The 23,069-nt window shown below is 44.9% G+C and overlaps 1 protein-coding gene across 1 annotated transcript in view; it reads left to right on the top strand.

The window, feature by feature from the left end:
- Positions 1-23,069, top strand: part of PIWIL4 (piwi like RNA-mediated gene silencing 4) — a 121,133-nt gene that overhangs the window by 73,639 nt on the left and 24,425 nt on the right. Inside the window, exons 14-17 of the mRNA XM_075592493.1 lie at positions 8,547-8,619; positions 14,950-15,150; positions 16,999-17,102; positions 18,180-18,250. Of these exons, the coding sequence (XP_075448608.1) occupies positions 8,547-8,619; positions 14,950-15,150; positions 16,999-17,102; positions 18,180-18,250 (449 nt within the window). The remainder of the gene's footprint in view (positions 1-8,546; positions 8,620-14,949; positions 15,151-16,998; positions 17,103-18,179; positions 18,251-23,069) is intronic.

Below are 23,069 nucleotides of genomic sequence, written 5' to 3'. Positions count from 1 at the left end.
CAAATGAATTCGCAAATTAAACTATATTACAATGAAACGTACTCCATTTCCCTTTTGACATGCTTTTCACGTCTGTCACTTGTTCTCTGCCCCACTGTAGGGGTTTGGAGTTTGTTCCCTCTGTCATCCACAAGACATATCTATCAAGCCAGCTCATATTTGGTGTAATGTGTGTGTGGCCCTGTGGGGACTGGAACTGTCCCTGCATTGTTCAGTTTGTTAAAGACTTCTTTGATTCACATTACAGAACATTTCTTCCAGCACTGAGAGAGTACGCTTAAAACGCCTCCTAACTTGGAAAATGTTAAGCATGTCTGCGTCTGCCTTATTTCTGTCTTGAACCTTTTTACAAAAACAAATTAGCTTGCAGACTGCAGTACTGAATAATTGTCGGGTTTTTTTTTCTGCTTTCTTTTCTGTCTTATTTATGTTTTCAAAGCCAAATGCCCGCTGCAGGATTCCTTTTTACTGGTCTAACAATGCTGCAGTCTGTGTTTAGTAAATCTCTGAAAATTGCTTATTATCATCAGTAAGTATGAACAGACTTACAGGGTTAAAAGGTCAACTAGTTGTCTCTGTTTAAAGCATCAACCACACTTGCCAATATAAATTGGACTTGGAATGACAGAACTGTTACCTAACACCTTCTCGAACATGCTGTATTTAATGGTTGTTGCGTCATTTAACATGTGGTTAATTGCTTTGCAAGTTTAGACCAAAAGCACAATAAAATATATTTCACAGAATATACTGTACAATGAACCTTATTCATTTAACTGCAATAGGGCATCAAAGCCAATGGGAGTTTCTATGTGGCCGTGCCCAGATCAGCATCGCTGTTTAATGGAATAACCCCCAAAATCTGTTGCATTCTGCACAGAATAGTTTTGTGTTAACATTTGGCAGAGGAAAGGATGTAGCAGGAGTTACAAGTTACCAGTCAAAGAAAGTTCAGTCCGCGCTCTTGCTTCCTAGTGTTGCAGAAATTAATTCTAATTACTAATAATACTAATTAAATCTAATTACCATGCCACTATTCGCATACACGCGGAGGCGATTCCTGCAGCAAGTGCCACAGAGTGAGTCCCAGCGCGATGATGCCGATCTGTTGAACATTTCGTAGACTCGGACATGCACTTACCCTTACTTACATCTAAGTCATTTTATTGCTTTGTTGTTTAATACATTTTACAATTTTCCTTACCTTGGTGCGCTCCTGTGCTTCTTTTCTTGGGAGTTACAAGTAAGGCTTCGGCCATAGTGCATGCAACCGGCACGAACAAATTCATTAAGTGCACTAACCCGGCCATACCGCGCACGATGCGATGCGTGCGGCAGGATTTGGAGGAGACAAGTCCATTTGATTTTTCGTGCGACAGCCACACCACGTGAGCCGTTTGAACCAATGAGGGCGAACCTCACTTGTTCAGCCTGGTGATGTCACAGCCACGCCCCTCTGCCGCATCAACAGAGGACACAGAATGCTGTGATGCTGCCTTTACCATTTATTTTTGCTGTGGCCTCACTTCTTCTCAAATTATACACTTCCTTCTACCAGGCTCATTATGTCTCTAACTCTATTCATATATCTCCATCTCTCCTTCCTTCACTTCTTCTCAGTTCACATGAACTCCTTTCTTACCTGCGCCCTCTGACACTGCATAGCTATGTTGCCTGCACTAAATCACACCCCTACAAATCATCCTCACACATTCTCTTTCTATCCATGCTCCTCCTCCTTGCTTCTGGGGATACCTCTCCCAGTCCTGGTCCCTGCCTTATTCCTACATGCTCTCGTCCTCGCTTGGCAAATGCAACCTTCTGGTGTCAACCCCTCCAACCTCATACCCATCCCCTGTCACCCTCCCTCCTCTCTCCCTTTCTCCTGTGCCCTTTGGAATGCACGCTCCCTTTCTAACAAGTTCCTCTCTGTGCATGACTTCTTTCTCTCTCACTCTCTGCTCCTATTTGCTATAACTGAGACCTGGCTCACTCAGTCTGACTCTGCTCTGGAAGCTGCCCTCTCTTATGGTGGCCTTTCTTTCTCCCACACTCCGCGCCCTGATGGCAGGGGTGGAGGTGTGGGGCTCCTGCTCTCCTCTCTATGCTGTTACCGAACCCTTCCTATTCCTCCCTCTCTTGCTTTTCCCTCCTTTGAGGCTCACACGTCCAGATCTTCTCTCCTCTCCCTGTCCACGTGGCAGTCATCTATCGCCCACCTTCCTCTACTCATTCCCCTTCTGCCTTTCTCTCTCACTTTGAATCCTGGCTCTCTTTCTTTCTCTCCTCAGACTCCCCTGTTCTTCTCCTTGGGGACTTCAATTGCCACATTGATGACCCCTCTCTCCCTTGGGCTTCCCGCTTTCCCTCTCTAACCTCTTCTTTTGGCCTTCAACAGTGGACCCACAAGGATGGCCACTAACTAGACCTGGTTTTCACTAAAAACTTCTCTCTCTCTGATTTCTCCATTTCCCCCTTTCCTCTCTCTGACCATCACCTCATCTCATTCTCTCTATCTTGCTTCTCCCCTTCTCCAACTCCATCTACCCCCCGGTTCTGCAGAAACCTGCGCTCTATTCACCTACCTGACTTTGAGTCCACTTTACGCTCCTCCCTCTCCTCTCCCAGCTCTGCTCCAGACCCTGACAACCTGGTCAGGAAATACAACTCTGCCTTATCCTCCTCTCTTGATCTACATGCCCCGCTTTCTCTTTGCCGTCCTCGCCCTTCTAACCCTAGACCCTGGCTAAATTCCCACACACATACTACGTTCTTCCACTCGTTCCTCTGAACGCTCCTGGAGAAAATCTCATACTCTCGCAGACTTCCTTCGCTACAAATTTATGCTATCCTGTCACAACTCTGCCCTCTCGCAAGCTAAACAAGCCTACTTTTCTTCACTAATCAACACGCACAAGTCTAACCCACGCCGACTCTTCTTTGACGCTCTACTCAAACCACCCTCAGCTGCCTCTTCTTCCTCCATCTCCGCTCAGGACTTTGCTGACTATTTTAAGGAAAAGGTGGAATCCATACGTCAGAACATCCCGTCTGTTTCTTCCTCCCATCCTACACCTCTTCCTAACTCTCCTCCTGCCTTCCTTGACTCTTTTTCCACGGTCTCAGAGGAGGATGTATCACTTTTGATCTCCTCTTCTTCCTCTACCACTTGCCCTCTTGACCCCATTCCCTCCCATCTCCTAAAACCTCTTGGTCCTACTATAATCCCTACACTCACACACATTTTTAACTCCTCCCTCTACTCTGGTTCCTTTCCCTCCTCCTTCAAACATACAACAGTTATACCATTACTCAAAAACAGCAAGCTTGACCCTACCTGTCCGTCTACTATTGACCTGTCTCCCTCCTGCCTTTTGCCTCTAAACTCCTTGAACGTCTTGTATTCTCTCGCTTGCTTCATTTTCTCAACACCTATTCTCTCCTAGACCCTCTACAATCTGGCTTCCACACTGCTCACTCCACGGAAACAGCCCTCACTAAAATAACTGATGACCTCCATGCTGCCAAAGACAGAGGTCATTACACTCTGCTCATATTACTCGACCTCTCCACAGCATTTGACACTGTGGACCACCCTCTTCTCCTTCACATTCTCCATACACTTGGTATTCGGAACAAAGCTCTATCCTGAATCTCCTCTTACCTCTCCCATTGTACTTTCAGTGTCTCTTCTGCTAACACCACCTCCTCCTCTATTGATCTCCCTTTGGGGGTACCCCAGGGCTCTGTCCTGGGACCTCTTCTCTTTTCTCTGTACACACTCTCTCTAGGTGACCTAATAACATCTCTTGGATTTAAATATCACCTCTACGCTGACGACACACAAATTTACTTTTCAACACCTGACTTACACCTGCTGTACAAATCAAAGTTTCTGAATGTCTCTCTGCTATATCATCCTGGATGGCCCTCCGTCGCCTTAAACTCAACATGGCAAAAACAGAACTCCTCATACTTCCTCCCAAATCTGGCCCTACTACCTCCTTCCACATTACTGTTGGAACTACGATCATTCACCCAGTAACCCAAGCACGCTGATTAGGGGTCTCCCATTCTCCTCTCACATTCAAAACGCTTCTAAAACCTGTCGCTTTTTCCTCCGCAATATCACTAAGATACGCCCATTCCTCTGTTGCTCAACTGCTAAAACTCTAACTCAGGCCCTCATTCTCTCCCGTCTTGATTACTGTAACCTCCTGCTGTCCGGCCTTCCTGCCTCTCACCTGTCTCCCCTACAATCTATCCAAAACGCTGCTGCCAGAATCGCTCTGCTCTTTCCTAAATCTGTCTCCGCATCTCACCTCCTGAAATCCCTCTCCTTGCTTCCGATCAAATCCCGCATCTCACACTCGATTCTCCTCCTCACTTTTAAAGCTTTACACTCTTCTGCCCCACCTTACATCTCAGCCCTAATTTCTCATTATACACCATCCCGACTCTTGCGTTCTTCTCAAGGATGTCTTCTTTCTACCCCCTTTGTATCTAAAGCCCTCTCCCGCCTTAAACCTTTCTCACTGACTGCCCCACACCTCTGGAATGCCCTTCCCCTCAATATCCGACTAGCACCCACTCTATCCACCTTTAAGACCCACCTTAAGACACACTTGCTTAAACAAGCATATGAATAGCACTGTGGATATTCTGAACACATGATACATAAGCTTGGCCCCCTGCAGACGCACTTACCAGAACTCCCTCCTACTGACTCTGTACGTTCTCCCTACCTAACAATTAGACTGTAAGCTCCTCGGGGCAGGGACTCCTCTTCCTTAATGTTACTTTTATGTCTGAAGCACTTATTCCCATGGTCTGTTATTTATATTATCTGTTATTTATTTGATTACCATATGTATTACTACTGTGAAGCGCTATGTACATTAATGGCGCTATATAAATAAAGACATACAATACAATACAATACAACGCTCAGGCGACAGGCGCGCGCGCCTACTTGATCTCTGTAGTGCGCACATTGTGGCCGCAGCCTTACATCACATAGGACTCAGTTGTAAATAAAAAATTTTTTTACAAAATCCCAGATTAAAAGGCCTTTATGCGAAATATTTTTGCTTCTATATTTCTCCGGGACAGAATTTCTACAGGTTTCATAAAGAAGTTTGTGCTCAAATTTAAAAGACACTTTGTACCAAAAAATAAAAAAAAACAACAAATAAAACTTGTCTCTGTGTTACTAGGTTCTTTACACTCTGTTTTCAGGTACTGATGTAAGTGAGATCAGTAGGAAACCCGGCAGCTTTGGTGAAAGTCTGGGTCGATTATTTTTTTTGGCCCAGTTTGAGAAAATGAGGACGGATTAATTTTGAGAATGATATAAACTGAGAAACAGGATTTATCTTAAAAATGTCGACATTTATTAACGGTTAAAATAATTTGACGAAAAAATGTATATATCTTGTATTATGTACATTGGGAGATTACCGTACTAAGTGGCGCTCTAACGGGGTCTGGAAGAAGACTCATCGCCAGACACACAAAGCACTCTTACTATCTCCATATCACCTTTTTATGGATATGGCTGTAAAGACGCCTTCTAGCTGCAAACCATCTTTACCGCTTCGGCAAGGTTGCATCTGGTACGCCGCGGCCATATCGCCCCCATAAATAGCGCACAAGACATAAGGCTTCACATGCTATTCATTAAGCTCCAATACCAGCAAAATCATGCAACCAGTTTGCATTCTCTCTACAGGACCAGGCGGCATCTACGAGCAGCCGCCAGACACCTTCCAGACATTAAGTAAATGAACGTCAAATCTTCTTCCTGGGATGCTAATATCAGTGTGGATACTCCTGTAGACTGTGTCTGCGAATCTTCTAGGGTCTCCTCACTGTAAAATTCCTCCGATGGTACCTCAGAGAGAAGGTTAGAGTGGCAAGAATTGATCCCAAACAACCAAATAATAAATAACTGATAGGGAATATGAGTATGAAATAAAATATTATATTAATCACTCACACGGGCATGTGTGAGTGCCCTTGTAGAAAGAATTTTGCAAACAATCTTTGATGCTTCTGCCTCGTGTTTCATCCAATGGTACCTCAGACAAGTGGGTGACAACTTTATTGGACATAAAGTTAAGAACAAAATAAAATAAAAATAGGAGGTGTGACTTACACTAAAAAGCAGATAAGTCCTGTAACTGAGATGCTGTCCGGCTCCTGCTTAGAGTTGTTATTCTCTCCGCGTCCGGAGGTCTGAAGCAGGGGTCTTCCAGCAAATGACTGAACAGAATGAAAGTTCTTTAAAATCTTGAACAACGCGTTTCGGATAACAATCCTTCCTCAGGTCAGGTTGAAAGTGATTATATATATTTTCTATATCCATACCAAGTAATTTCCTGGTATTTTGTTCTGGGACCAACCCCCACTGTTTCTACTTATTTGTCTGAGGTACCATTGGATGAAACACGAGGCAGAAGCATCAAAGATTGTCTGCAAAATTCTTTCTACAAGGGCACTCGCACATGCCCGTGTGAGTGATTAATATAATATTTTATTTCATACTCATATTCTCTATCAGTTATTTATTATTTGGTTGTTTGGGATCAATTCTTGCCACTCTAACCTTCTCTCTGAGGTACCATCGGAGGAATTTTACAGTGAGGAGACCCTAGAAGATTCGCAGACACAGTCTACAGGAGTATCCACACTGATTTTAGCATCCCAGGAAGATGATTTGACGTTCAAGAGTCGTGAGTACAGCAGTGACGATATCAGAGACAATCATACTCTGCAACAGATGTGACTGTCACTCACATTTGGCGATGTGAGTGTATATTTATATGATCCTTTTCCAACACCCTATTCTAACATTTCATTTGTTTTATCACCATCTAACTCATTATCATTATTATCATTCTGTTTTTTATGTGCACTCGCTGTTATCTTGTGTACATCTTTCATTCGAGGATCCAGGGAAGGTTCTCCTTCAGCTGAGCAGCAGCGACAGTTTAGGCCAGTATAATTTCTAATACGTTCAGCCTCTCACTGCCGTTCACCCATTATCATATAACTGCGTATCTCACACCCTGTTATATTTTATTTGCACATCTAGGTAGCGCCCCAGTGTTCCCACTTTCTATTAAGTAAATGAATGCAGTAGCTGGAAAGTGTCTTGTAGCGCCAGAAGATGTGGTGTGGTATGGACTGACGCTTAATAAATCTCCCAGTAATATCTTTAACTCCTAGGCTTACAGATTGAACATTTACAGACATCCCCTGTATCACAGGATTCAAGAACACTTGTAATAGGATTTGTAATTTTGTGCTAAACACAAGTGAGCAGGTATATGTATTACGCAGAGATGTACTGTATAACTGTTACATATTCTCACTTTGGCCATGTGGAAGGGATGCTATCATTTTCTTGTGTCATATTTGCTAAATGAATTATTATTGTCATGATTTCTTAAATGGCTCTAACAGTTTACTCTGCATATAAAGATATAAGAGCCAGCATTCCTAATGCTGGTGCACTTGGTATTAATGCAACTGGTAAAACTCCATAAATCAATGTACTGTAAATACAAATGTAGGTGCATTTACAGGTCTGCAACCCTGTCTTTCCCCATTATCGCTTAGCAAACAGTGCTTCCACTGCAGCCAGGGATTCTGGGTAATGACAGGCAAATGAGCAGTGCATCACTCTTTACATCTCATCCATTTTAACGTGGACCCCTATAAGCTCATGCCTGCCGCATTACGCAGCTTTTCAGCACAGCCTGTGTTAAAGAAGTGCATAGCCAGTATACCCACTCACAGACAGCTGTTTTGGCTTTTTGGGTCTCACCGGTGCAGAAATCAATGCAAACACAACACAGCTTTCAATATTTTCTGTAACCTTTTCAGTTATTGTTGTGACTAGTGTAATAGGTCACACTAGTAGTGAAGCTTCAGGTCGTCCTATGCAAGTGTTGACAGCGTGGAATGGACGGCACATACTGTACAGTATTACAAAATGTCTTTGCCATAAATAAGACCGGTGACCAGGTGACAACAGTGTGACAACAGTGTGAGAATCTTGCTGGCAGATTTTTGTCCTGAGAATACATTTACATAATTATGATATATGAGCCCTATATATATAATTTTGCAGAGATAATGGGTCTCTGCCCTGTAGAGCATATTGGGCAATTTTGAAGATGAATTAGTTACTTGCCCAAAGTCACAAGGAGTTGACACCGGGATTTAAACCCATCTCTCCGACTTCAAAGTCAGTGTGATTGTTCTTAGAGTCAGTCACTCCTTCACCTTCCTCATCACTTACCTTGGGTTATGGGGGTAATGTGCTTTCTCCACATTGAACTTATTTTTATTTGTGTATTGTTATTTGTTTAGGAAACACTGTTACATGGATAATGGGATAAGGACTTTTTTCGTTGATTTACATGTTTTTTCTATTTTCTTCTCATCTAAGTCAGCGTCTGGTATGCGCACAGGCCAGTACTGTTTACTACTATGGGGAAGTCTCTGTTACAATACGATGTATGTCTTCTTTCTTGCAGTGTACAAGTGGAAGGCAGCTCCATTTCATTCCTACGTGCTCTACAGCTACATGTGGATCCAACTCTTCAGTTGGTATGTATAAAACGTTTTGTCTAGATGTCACCTTGAAAGTAGCAGTGCCTCAAACATCTGGGTCTTAGGGGGTATAACCAAAACATGACATTCTACATTTAACTTAAATGACTGAGATGCCATTAAAGAGTAATACTATGAATACTAATAAACCAGAATCTTGTAATAATTGCTACTGTAACATCATTACTGTAATGGTGTCTGTAGAGTGTATCATAACATCACGGTGGTGGCACAATCTATAGCTGTGTTCCTTTTCCGGAGGGAGAGTTGTACTTATTGAACAAGAAAAGCTGGGGGGGGAGGGGGAAACCTGTGCAAAAATGCACTGCAGACCTAACAAAGGGATTTTAATCACAGAAATTAGGAGCAATTGTTATGGTCCTTAAAATGATATTCATTAAATGAAAAAGTGACCACCACCCTTATAATAATAATAATAGCATGTTCTTGTATAGCACTGCTAGTTATACGCAGCGCTTTACAGAGACATTTTGCAGGCACAGGTCCCTGCCCCATGGAGCTTACAATCTATGTTTTTTTGATGCCTGAGGCACAGGGAGATAAAGTGACTTGCCCAAGGTCACAAAGAGCCGACGCCAGGAACTGAACCAGGCTTCCCTGCAACAATATCAGTGTCGTTACTCACTGAGCCACTCTTGCTGTAAGGATCGAAACATTGTTTTTTCTTGTGTACAATACACTATTTCTATACACTTACCAACAATTTGCTGCTTTTTCTGCTCTGATCCATGAGTCTGGGTAAGATATTACTTTATTATGCCCTTGCCAATGTATGCCTTCTCTGTTTGAGATATATATATATATGTATTTTTTTTAGTTTAGACATGTACATGTTATATCCATGGGCCACAATCCTATTAAAGCTGCAGTTCAGTCTTTTTTTTTTTTTACATTTATTTTTTGACTTCAATAGTTTTATGTGTGCAATCTCTAATGACCTAAAGAACTGTATAGCTGTCAGTCAATTCGTTCTCCATGTATTGATAGGTCGAAATTTGGTGACATATTAAAAGCTGGGATTTGTTTATATTCTGCTTGTCAGTCAGTGGAAGCTCATGAATATTCATGAGCACTACTGCACTGACATGTGCTAGAGGGAGGGCAGGGCTGACAAAGGGGTGTGCCAGGGCTTGTGACAGGACATGAAGGGGCAGTGCCTTAGCAAATGGCTGTTAAAATAGAATACAAGAAAATTGGTCTTTCAAAGTTGTTGTTTTTTAAAACAGAAAATGGTAAAAGTATTTTTTTTTACTACAGAACTGATTTATTAAAAAAACACACATGCAGGATATTGACTGAACTGCAGCTTTAACCACCTTTGGCTAGGTTATGTGTGTTGAGGTGGGAGTAAGGGATGTGGGTGATGGGGTTAGGTGCCCAAGGAAAGGAGGATAGGCCCCACTGTGGATGTAGGGAAGGGTTAACCCTTATAGGCATTATAAATTACTATAATGGTTAGTGGCGACATGTCTGTCCATGTCTGCCTGGGTATTGCTGCAGATCGGGTGAAAACGGCTCGCAATCAACATTTTCAACCAAGCAATAGTTTTTTTCCCCAACTACATTTCTTAATTAATACTGTGTTTACTCCAGATTTTAATTGTGGCAAATTGCATAGCCTCTTCCGCTTCATTTAGCATTGCCAATATCAGATTGTAAATAGTCCCCAATGTTTGTATGTTTAATACAGTGTGGATTATGAAAACGTATGCAAATGCTATACAGCCCTTACCAATGTTTTTTTGTTTCCCTAGTTATAGCTAATTATAGAAACACTCTTTTTTTGTCACCTCCTATTTATCTTCCTATAAAGATTAGCATCATACGCTCAAGCTGCGCTGATTATTTTTTATAGTTCAAGAGCTGTGAAGACTTCCAGCACAATGGCAAAGTATTAATATTCATACAAAAAAAACATACAATTCAAATCAGAGGCAGCTTGAAGTATTATTTGTTCATCGTTTGTCAGGGCGAATATAACGGTTTTCTTGCAGCCTTATTAAAATTCCTCACGAGTAAGTAGTGTTATGACTTTCTGTGCTGTTTATAGCAATTTATAGAGCTGGTTTCAAATAGGATATGTAATTGTGCTTGTTTCCATTCGTTAGAGGTCACTCTGGAGAACTGGTGAGTCAATTTATCTCAGTGCTAGCTTTGTTCCATTCACCCATTATCCTGTTATGCACATAGCAACAAGTGGCACAGCATCTTACACTGAGCTGTTTAAAGTGAGATTCCAGTTGTGAAAGTCACCGTATGAAAATAAGACATTTGTGCTGGCTCTCTCTGTCTGCTGATCATGTTGATTTTCCATGCCACGTGCTGTACTGTAGACGTTACCAGATTATAGTTACAGAGATTTAAAGAAGATCCCAGGCAGCACTCATGGGATACGTGTGAGCAAAATAAGGACAGGTAGACATGCACGAAGCAGTGGATAAACGCTCTGTAAAAGTCACTATAAAAGTCAACAATATAACATTTTTTTAGTTGTGTTCAATATTATTAAGAAAGCAAATAAGAAAAATTAAACAAAAAGTACAGTCTTAGTCAATGCAGAAAAGGACATTTTAGATACAGTGCAAAATGAGATATACAAAGAACATAACGTGTCAGCTTCCAGGTATTCAACTGCACTATACGGCACATACCCTGAAACCCAGCAGGACAGCAAAACATCAACGATCGGTCAGAATGGATATCTCATGTTGGCACTGTATATAAAATGTTCTTTCTAGCATTGGTTAGGACACTGTACTTTGTGTTTGTTGTTTTTTCCAATTAACTTTATTTGTTACCAATATTGAGATAGTGCTAGAGACACCCACATATTAAAAAAATATATATTAAATTACCATGAAACATTTTTTCATTGAATGGGGATATAATAAGATTTGAGATGTGTTTGGTGGGCTGGAGCTGCCAAGCAATGTGGGATGATCACTTACTGATAATCCTCTAGTGTTGTATGGTGATATTCGCTCCACAATTAACATAAACTAATCTTTATATCACATTAGCACTTCTCGGTGATTGATCACACTGTAAAAGTGTTATATGCTAGTTTGGAAGTGTATACAGTATAGCTACTTTCCTCTAGATTGTAAGCTCTCAGGAGCAGGGTCCTGAAGAAGATGTGTGCAGAGGATAGAACACCGGAGACGTTTTGGGAGAAATAAATGTAGGCTTTATTAGCCAGGCGCTTTAAACAAACAGAAACCGGCTTCATTTCAGCACAACAAAATCAGAGCAGAAAACAACAAGACAACATGGGCCTAAGCCCATGTAGGGGACTGACTAACATTCAGAAGTCCCTATCTGAGGGCTGGAAGGCTAGGCCTCTTACCAACCTTTTACAAAGTCCAAAGGGAGGTACTTGTAGGCAGGATGCTCTCCACGTCAGTTCAGGCTCTGTGGGGGCTCCTTCTGGGGGATTCCAGGGACCGATGCTGCTTGGAACAGAGTTTATCTTCCCCTGGGATCTCTCTGGAAACACTGTGCTAGAGAACCCCTGCATTATGTGCAGCAGGCTTTTAAGCCTGCTTGATGAGCCAGGTGTATGGTGACCACCCGTCCCCCTTTTGCCGGGACAGTCCCGGTTTTTCGAGAGCTGTCCCGGTTTCCTGTGTGTCCTGGAAATGTCCCGGGTTTTCCTCAATGTGTCCCCGGGTTTTATTTTTTTTGTCGCCGGCAGTGCGCGAGTAAGCTGCGGTGCGCTGTGCGCGAGTCTGCGGCGGAGGAAGAGACTGCAGCAGCCTGGCTGGTAAGTATTTTTTTTTCATGCCAGGGGTTGGGCTTGTGTTACGTGGAAAATGGGTCTTGCTGATTGGATGCGGCCCGGCATTGTACAAAGTCCTGACCCCCCTCAACCCCCCGGCAGTTTCCTACATTGTTGGCCAATCCCCTGCGTCCCGGTATTAAGCCCCGCCCCCGGCATCATCCTTCGAGTCCCTGCATGTGGGAATGGATGGAAGGAAGGGTGCCGTGGGGGGGGGGGGGGCAGGGCCAGGGTGTCTGGGGGCGGGGCTTCCGCTTCCTGCGGCAGAGCACACGTGGTGGGTGTCTCTGCCCGCTCCTGGCTCCTCTGCGCGGTGTCTCCCCCCCTCTGCCCGCCCGGGGTGATATGAGGTGGGTTTTTGATCCGTTGCCTCCTGTCCTGGCGCTCTCTTCCCCTACGGTCCCTTTGGTGCGGGAGATGGGCGCGGGGGCGGGCAGTGGTGGCTGCGCGGTGTCCCCCATTCTGCCCCGGGAACCCGTGGCTGCCCGCCGGGGGGAGGGTGGCGGCAGTTTGTACCTTTGCGTCCTGGCGCCCGGGGGTGGGTGCAGGGGGAGGCAGGGAGCCGCCTGCTCGTGGCTGCCTCTCTTTGTACTCCACTGTGTGTGTGTGTGTGTCCCTGTGTGTGTACCAGTGTGTGTGTGTGTGTGTGTGTGTGTACCAGTGTGTGTGTGTGTGTGTGTGTACCAGTGTGTGTGTGTGTGTGTGTGTGTGTGTGTGTGTGTGTGTGGTGTGTGTGTGTGTGTGTGTGCTAGTGTGTGTACCAGTGTGTGTACCAGTGTGTGTACCAGTGTGTGTATCAGTGTGTGTACCAGTGTGTGTGTGTGTACCAGTGTGTGTGTGTGTGTGTGTGTGTGTGTGTGTGTGTACCAGTGTGTGTGTGTGTGTGTGTGTGTGTACCAGTGTGTGCGTACCCGTGTGTGTGTTCCAGTGTGTGTGTACCAGTGTGTGTGTGTGTACCTGTGTGTGTACCTGTGTGTACCAGTGTGTGTGTACGTACCAGTGTGTGTGTGTACCAGTGTGTGTGTGTGTGTACCAGTGTGTGTGTGTACCAGTGTGTGTGTGTGTGTGTGTGTGTGTGTGTGTGTACCTGTGTGTGTACGTGTGTGTGTACGTGTGTGTGTGTACCTGTGTGTGTATCTGTGTGTGTGTGTCTCCCTCACTCCCTCTCCCCCTCTCTCCCTCCCCGTCTCTCCCTCCCCGTCTCCCCCTCTCTCCCTCCCCGTCTCCCCCTCTCTCCCTCCCCGTCTCCCCCTCTTTCCCTCCCCGTCTCCCCCTCTCTCCCTCCCCATCTCCCCCTCTCTCCCTCCCCATCTCCCCCTCTCTCACTCTCTCTCACCCTCTCTCTCACCCTCTCTCTGTCTCTCTCACCCTCTATATCTCTGTTTCCCTCTCTCTCTCTGTCTCTCTCTCTCTGTCTCTCTCACCCTCCCTGTCTTATCTTAACTGCCGTATACCTACACCGAAGTAACCTACCCTTATTTCTTCCAGATCTGACTCAAGTTTCACACAGGAGATCTCGGAAGACAGGTAGGGAACACCTCCCCTCCAGTATAGTACCTTGAGGGACTGCGGATCAGGTAAGATTCCAGGTGGGATTGCTGCTTTAGAAATTGTGAAGAGGGGGCACACCTGACACTGGTTAAGGGGTTCAGAATCATTCACATCTGGGTTTTTTTTTGTTCGATTAGTGAGGTCAACACACACACGTAACTATGTAACAAGGACTAATGGTAGTAAAGTATAAGTGTACTACAATAAATAAACTGTTATGTAAAAAACAATGTCCCGGTTTTTCATTTTCAAAATCTGGTCACCCTAGCCAGGTGGAGACTGGTCAATGAACTCCTGCAGAAATTAACCAGTTCCTGATGGACTCGTCAGCTAAATACGGGCTTTATTTTGGAAGCCTTTTAGACAGAGGAAAGGCCCTGTTACAGGCCCTCACTACCTTCTGTGTATGTTTGCACTTGTTTGTCTTTATTTGGTATGTAATTGATTTACCCCATTGTACCGTGCTGCAGAATATGTTGGCGCTTTACAAATAAATGCTAATAATAATAATGCACTAGTAGTTTCATCTTATAAAGCGACTTTAATCACGTGGACTCCCATGAGGAGATGCATAACCATCCACATTAGAGGGCTGAAGGAGCAGCTCAGTGAGTCCTGATGCTGACTGATAACAGCACTGAGTGAGTAGCAGAGGACTCTGGTTCAAATCCTTGTGACCTTTTGCAAGTCACTTTATCTCCCTGTGCCTCAGGCACCAAAACATAGATTGTAAGCTGTATGGGGCAAGGAGTTGTGTATGCAAAAATTATATGTACATAACTGTGTACACTGTTAGCACTATGCAAGAAAAACATTATTGTTATAAGAGGATAATGTCTCAAGGGATGTTTTGCCTGGATAATTGGTCAGACACAATGCAGAAAAAGCCGTGTCCAATGTTTATTGACCATTGTAGTCCAACAAGGGGATTGTTTTTCTTTGCTAATTTCCTTTTCTCCTTCTGTGCCTCCTCTCAGGTTTTCTGTGTGCTGCCCTCCAACCAAAAGGATAACTACGATTCCATAAAGAAGTACCTGAGTCTGGACAATCCCGTACCCAGCCAGTGTGTGCAGAACCGCACTCTCAACAGGCAGAACATGCTGATGAGTGTCGCCACCAAAATCGCCATGCAGATGATCTGTAAAATAGGAGGGGAGTTGTGGGCTGTGGAGATTCCCGTGAGTTTGAATACTTCCTAATGTGTTCTTTAGCACGACATTGCATTGTATGGTGTCTATCAGTTAGTACCAACATGCCCCTATGAGCATTACTGCCCTGGGAAAACATACCGAGACTGCGGCTGAGATCTTCCTTATGCAGACTAAGGCCTTGCCCCCGCTGCCTGCTACAGCGTCCGCTGTGGCGGACGCTGCGCTCACGAGAGCCCTCCCCGCAACGGCGCCGGGCCCGCTGCGAGGGGGGGCCGCAGCGCTCGCGCGAGAGCTACTCCTGCTCTCAATAGAATTGAGAGCAGGAACTCGCGTCGAGCGGCTAGGCACGCCCCCCGGCGGTTCAGCCAATGAGGGCGAACCTGCCGGGTGACGTCATGGCCGCGCCCCCATCACTCCTCCGCCACGCCCCCCCCCCCCTGGTCTCTGCTCCTGCAGTGAGCTGCAGACCGGGGAATCGCCGGAACGCGCAGCCAAAAGCGCGGGCGCGCATTACAGCGCCGTGACCGGGGCCTTAGCCTAAGGCTGCGCTTATAGTGGACGGCGACGCAACGTCGCGCCAAAACAAATACATTGAATCCGTCGCATGCGCTTACAGTAAGGGCGACGGAGCTACAAAAAATTTGGAAGCCATTGAAATTTGATTTTGGGAGAGACAGTCGCCACATGTGACTGTCTCTACACCAATCACAGAGCGCATACTGCACTCTGCCCGCCCTCTCTGCGACGTCGCTCCAAACTAAAGTGCAACTTTCGCCAGTGGGGACAGCGACGGGTGACGTCATCGGGGTGGCTTGCGGCACTCGTTTTCTGCATCAGCGCGATCTGATGAACTCGTGGCGGGGGTGCGGCCATGATGTCACGCGGCTGTTTCACCCTCATTGGCTGAACGGCCGCCGCGCCAAAAGACAAAAATCTTGTCTTTTGGCAAAGGCGGTCGCGCTTTGTGCGCTCGCGCACACACGCCAACTTGAGCCTGCCCCACAGAGGGCCGTGCTTTGTGTGCGGCGCGCACGCTGTCGCCACCGGGGACGAAGCCTGACAATGTATTTGTGTTCTCTGAGCAATAAACAAACCTTTGTTTGTCTGTATACGATTTCACTGTCATGTCATCTTCTGTTCTCTTTTAGGGGTAAATTACAGTATATGAAAACCCCTTTAGACTTCAATCAGGATTTGCGTCCAAAAACGGTCCGAACGGCTGCTTTGGCGTGTATAATATTTATCCCTTAGGCAGCCATTTTAAACAATCCCTAAAAGCCCTTTGATCACTAAGCTGTGACTCACACATTTAGTAGTTTCCTTGCAACATCGATCAATGAATGTGGCTCTCTCTCTTCCTTTAAGAGGAGCTGATATCAGCCAAGAGATTTCCTAAAGGAAATGATACTTCTCTGCACAGCTGTTAACCCCTTTTGTGCCAGAAGGGCCAACAATGCATTGCAGCAAATGTTAAATGTGTACTTTCTACACCATGTGACAACCGGAATGTGAAGGCCACCTTAATACACTGTATGAAGTTATATATTGGTATATAATTGTGTATTGTGATATACAAAGACTGTAAATACAAATATAGAATGAAGTGTCTGTCGCCTAAATGTAGCATAGGTTGAACTTGGACATATGTCTGATTTTCAGCCTCCTCTACTGTGTATCTATGTAACTATGATATATTGACACTTTAAATGGATTTAGAAAATTAAAATGACTCATCCATGGTCTCAATAAAACCCACATTTCACGGATGGTAAATTATAACTTGTAATGAGGTAAATGTTTAAAGAGCAAATGAGTTCACTTCCCCTCTTTAACTGGGAGAACAGGTTTTAGAAATTGCCATCTCTTGTCCTGCAGCTTAAATCCCTCATGGTGGTCGGTATCAACGTTAACAAGGACGCACTAAATAAAGCCCATTCAGTGGTTGGATTCGTGGCCAGTACCAACTCTAAACTTACCAGGTAAGCTCATTACAAAGTCATGCATTCATAAGCCCCCTGTTCAATATGCAGATAAACTGGTTCTCAGTAAAACATATCCCCACCATTCATTGGAATTGAACTCAGAGTGACTTAAAAGCGTATGCAATAGAGGTCATAATCGCATAAATCACATAAGCCCATCAACAGGGTGAAAAAGATATCAGCTGAGTATGGGAATGACCAGAGAAAAACCTTTTGCAAACCATATAACTGTCCAATTGGCTTCCCTATACAAATATAGCCGTGCTAACAGCAAAAATGTGTCTGCTTTTGTGTGTGTTTTTTTTTATTCATTACAAATTGATTTGACTTAGGGGCCTCTGAATAAAAAGATTGTCAATCAAGTGTTTTCTTGACCCATACCCCCATCCGGTCCTTGTGAGAGAAACTGTAAGGATATGGTGGGGGGAGAGAGAGGGTGTTTGGCACTTGCTGAGTACACAGTGACATCAGATAAAAGGGATTAGCCAGAGGAAAATAAACCCCAGGTCCCAGTTCAGCATGTTTGCCAACTAGCTTTATAAAATAATGTAAAATACAAAAATTATAGGTGTCAGATTTGGGTAAAAACAGAAAAGGGCACAAATCACCCAGGTGTAATCCTTTCAGCGTGTCACCGGCAGTTCAGTTTGGTCTGGATTGCACGTGTAATGGTGGTGCTTCCGTGTTTTATACATGTAACTGTTTAGTAGCCATAGGCAACATTACTGTCTAACAGGACCGCCCTGTTTTGGAGGGGGGGGGGGATCAAGTACTTTTTTAAATAAATTACTTTTTGACATCCAAGGGTGAGACGAAATACCAATTTTGTAAACCCACAGAGTGAATACTTCCGCTCAGTTTGTATGGACTTTTAGGGATTTTGTGACAGTTGCAGAATGAAGCCGTTTCTAACCGGGATTACAGAACGTTGCACTGCTTGCACATTTCTAACCGGGTTTAGAAATCGTTGCACTGCTTGCACATTTCTAACCGGGTTTAGAAATCGTTGCACTGCTTGCCCGGTACTGACGGAATAACACGTCTAAAAAGGCAATTGTGCTCATTTTCTTCCAGGTGGTTTTCACGATGCATCATTCAGAAAACATCGACAGATTTTGCAGATTGCCTGAAAATGTGCATGAAAGGTATTTATCTAGCATTGGACCTTTTTGTCTTTTGTGGTATAAATTAGGTCACTATCCCAGTCGGACCCCTTTTGACATACATACATACATAAATAAATTCATACACATATACATACATACACACATATACACATACACATATATATATATTTTTTTTTTCTATTTTGAATAATTTTTTATATGTTATGTTTTGTTATTTTTGCTATAGATTCCAGTTGTTTTAATCACAAATTCACCCTTTTGGGATTTCTTTGGTCAAATAGCCTTGTTTTCTCTATCTGTTATACACAGCTGATTTATCCTTATCAAGTTTCCTAAGGCGCTACTCCAATTTGTTTATATATATATATATATATATATATAGTTTAGTGGGTTTAGGTTTTGAGCTTGCTGGGACTGTGTGTGATTTTAAATGTTAATTGGTAACAATTGCCGGGGTGTCTGACCCATTCTTCCTTGGTTTTAAGATCACCCATCCCACCTTTAATAGCAGGTCCTTCCATATACTTGTGAATGACCAGTCTCTTGAGACCTTTCTCCCTCCAGTAGAGAGGTGCAGAGAACGTTTATACAGCTCGCATAGGACCTGCAGAAAAGGGGATACAGTGACGGGGCTGCAGGCTTATAATGCTTTGGCCAAAGAATTGAACTAAATGACCTTTACATATGACAAGAAATACAGATAAGTATTTAACAAAATAATTTGTCAGATTGGATGTAGCATTGGGGCTTTTTAGTCTGTTGATTTACCTGGTAGTCCCTGGGCCGTGGGAAACAGAAGCCTCCACGGTTATAAAACAGCTTTGAAAGCTCAGTCAACAGAATGGAAGAGCTTTTAGAATAAATCAGCATAATGACTCTTGTAAGTGTAAACTTCTTGGAACACGGACTTTTCTGTACCATTTTGTGTTAGAATAATATAGGCATTCTGGAAAGTATAAGTATTAAAGGAGCCATATCTCCTTTTTTTTTATTTACATGTAGCAGTCAGGGTTGCCACCTTCCTATGAAAAAAAATGGTCCAGTCAAATGGCGTTGCCATGACAATGGTACATCGCTGTGCCCCATTGCCATGGCAACCCAATGCCATTTGACGTCGCGGGACCATGCAAGGGGAGATGCCGCCGGCGAAGAAGGTAAGAGCCGAGGCCCCGCACCAAGCATCCCCTGCCAGCCCTGCAGTAAGCCGGAGATTATATCTCAACCCGTAGCCCGGAGATACCAAGCCGAAATCCGTGGACTCCGGGTCAGAACCGAAGTGATGGTAACCTGAGTCAAAATGGCTGCCAAATCTCAAGCCAATAGGAAGCCGCAACATCATTGGTTGCGGCTTCCTATAGAATGGCCATTTAGATCCCCTTTAAAAACCAGGAAGCAATATCCGTAACTTCACCAGTCAGTATCGCGGGAACCGGGTATGCTAAAGAAATATGCCCAATTATTTTTAATAAGAGACGTCATTCTTATAATAACATTTATATAGATGTTGTTATAAATAAATGAATGGTTTGCGAAGACAAACCCAGCAGATTATTCCAGCTCTCAATAATGATAAAAGGCGAGTGGACGTCACCAGTATGAAATTGACTGACATTTGTTTAAATAGTGAGATAAGAAGTGGAAAATATAAAGCGTTTTTCAAGGGCTTTTCATATGACTTGAGGTAATAGAACAGACTTTAATTTGAGGCTATGTTTAACTAAATTGGTGCTACTCCATAATACAGATTATAGCCAACTCACCTAAATGGGCTGTAACATGTGTGTTCTTGTATAGCTTAGTAAATATGGGCCTTAAAAGTCTTATGAAAATGTGTGGTTCATGTGGGAACTTGAAAACAGTTTACCCTGACATTTGCAACTATCACCCCAACCAACTGTTTTTTCTTCTGCTACTTGCTCTATTGTGTGGTCCCATAGTCTGTTTGCACAAACCTTGGGTCTGCTTGCAGGTTGTCTATTATGATCGTTACCCACCTTTTATATCTGCTGTAAGCTTGCCCAATGTGATCTCTGCCCACCTTTTGTGCCTGTTGGTCGTTTGACCCATCTGATCTCTGCGTAATCTTGGGGCTCTTTGCCCTCCGTGTGTATTTGATGGCCTCCTCTGATATCATTTTCCCTCTTCTTGTATGTGCTTTCACGGCTGTCTCCTCCGTTGTCCCCTCATGTTAATTATCCTGCAGCTGGTTCAGTGGGGGTAGGTTTCTGGGTAAGGCTATTGTTGCAGGGTCAATGCAACAACACGTGGGTTTCTGAATTGGCTTGTTTATTTAGCCTAAAAAATGTGGCATAGAAAAATAATACAGCTTCTTTTCAGCAAACATAAACAAAATAAAAAGATCAGTCCTGAGCAGGGCTTTTCCCTTTTGCCAACAAGGGCTGTTTAAAGTCCAGAATAGTAATACTGTATATCAAACAGTTATTATAGGTTTAGCCCCCTTTCCCCCATCGTACCTGGGATGGAACTACCAGTGCGACTATTACCTGTATGGCAACCAGGAGGCCTGAGCCTCGGCCACTGGGAGCCTGGGGTGATATCTCGTTCATCTCAGTGCAACACCTCCACCTGCGAGGGATCCCAACGTGATGGGATAAGCCCCCACAGGAACAATACAAATAACCACCAGACAGGGTATATAACAACTGGTTTTACTAAACACACTGTAATCAACCTGTACCCCACAGAGTATATATTCCCATGCACACAACCCCCATACTCCAGTGAAGTGTTCCCCAAAGTACATAGGGTGCTTGGCACCAATACACTGATATCCGTTTCCTCCAATATCAGGGCCCAGCCAAAAGTGTATTAGATAGCGCTATCCCGTGGAATGTTGGTGCACTTGTTGAGGTACCTGCCCGGGGCTCCAGCACCCAGGTACTGCAGATTAACAATGGGGATCCGCTGATCCAGCAAAGTCGTCGTCCACGATGGCGTCCACTTTTGCGTTGTGTGGACTCCGGTAGGATGGTCCCACCTTTAAGAGTTTCTGAACGTAGGTGGCCTGGTCCCAGACCACAGGCCGCAATCACCGCGTGCGTCTCACCGGTGCTGTACACTGTCTATAGGCAGCTACTGGGGAAATGTCCCTAGCTATGGGCTTTCCCTGTAGCAACCACAATCTGGTGTTAGTCGGGGCCTATCTGAGGCCTAAGGGGGGAGATCTGGCCTAGTCCAGGGGAGCACTGCTTCTTGGACGCTACCTGCTCAGTTGAGGTCCCTCTTCCGACTGACGCGTGAGGTCTAAGCGCGCCAAATGTATCAAAGTCACCCTCAGCTTTTCCTTCAGCCCTATTGGCTGTTTCCGCACCATGTGTGCATATTTCCAATGGCTCATGGGAGTTGTAGTTCCCCTGCGGAGCTATGGGTGTAAAGGTCACCGCTTGCACGGCCTCCTGCGTATGTGCAAGGTGTAGCAAGATGACCGTCGCAACTCTGGATATCCTATGCGCAAGCTGCTACTGCGCATGCGCGGCATATGGCGGCACCCTCGATGTAACGCCAATGACCCGCTCACAAGCTCCCTGCAGCCATCCCCCTCGCGCAGCCCGGAGGAAAGACAGACCTTATAGCAAGTAGGATAGACAAGGGAATAAATCCCTAATGGGTGCTCTAATGCCTGACGAAATGGCTGTGGAACATCAATATATATGAATCCCTAAAAGCGGGTTAATAGAACAGGGAAAACACCCTTGATACTCCCAAATAAAGCGTGGTGTCATCTAGCCCATAAAGCATTTAGTGTGAATGACCTGACGATAAACCATGTCAATAGTATGGAGCTCCAGTGTCCGGGAGCAAACAGGCGCTGACCTTAACCGCAGTATCTACGGCGATCCCTCTCGGGGTGTGTCTTGACTCTCCCGTGGCTCCGTAATAGACTTTTCTTAAAGCTGCACACCACACTGGCTAGGAAGGAAAAAACACACCGCACTTGTGTGCCTTTGTATGTTTGTATACTCACACCGCCGATGCTAACTTCACTTTTCTCCGGTGGGTGTTAGGAGGGGCTCCTGTTCCAATGCATACTGCAGTCCTGGAATGTAGATGCAGGAAAAAAGGAGAGCGGGATGCACACAATGGGGAAACTGTAGGACGTGAGGGACTTGAGAGGGTGGTGGGGAAACTGTAGGACATGAGGGACTTGAGAGGACGATGGGGAAACTGTGGGACGTGAGGGACTTGAGAGGGCGATGGGGAAACTGCAGAACGAGAGGGCGATGGGGAAACTGTAGGACGTGAGGGACTTGAGAGGGCGGTGGGGAAACTGTAGGACGAGAGGGCGATGGGGAAACTGTAGGACGTGAGGGACTTGAGAGGGTGGTGGGGAAACTGGAGGACATAAGGAACTTGAGAGGGCGATGGGGAAACTGCAGGACGAGAGGGCGATGGGGAAACTGTAGGACGTGAGGGACTTGAGAGGGCGATGGAGAAACTGTAGGACTTGAGAGGGCGGTGGGGAAACTGTAGGATGTGAGGGACTTGAGAGGGCGATGGGGAAACTGTAGGACGTGAGGGACTTGGGAGGGCGATGAGGAAACTGTAGGACGTGAGGGACTTGAGAGGGCGATGGGGAAACTAGGATTTGAGGGACTTGAGAGGGCGGTGGGGGAACTGTAGGACGTGAGGGACTTGAGAGGGTGGTGGGGAAACTGGAGGACGTGAGGGACTTGAGAGGGCGATGGGGAAACTGGAGGACATGAGGGACTTGAGAGGGCGATGAGGAAACTGTAGGACGTGAGGGACTTGAGAGGGCGATGGGGAAACTGTAGGATGTGAAGGACTTGAGAGGGCGGTGGGGAAACTGTAGGACGTG

Source organism: Ascaphus truei, chromosome 3 (genome assembly GCF_040206685.1).
Source record: "Ascaphus truei isolate aAscTru1 chromosome 3, aAscTru1.hap1, whole genome shotgun sequence".
Taxonomy (NCBI): domain Eukaryota; kingdom Metazoa; phylum Chordata; class Amphibia; order Anura; family Ascaphidae; genus Ascaphus; species Ascaphus truei.
This window is presented reverse-complemented; position numbering and strand designations above follow the sequence as displayed.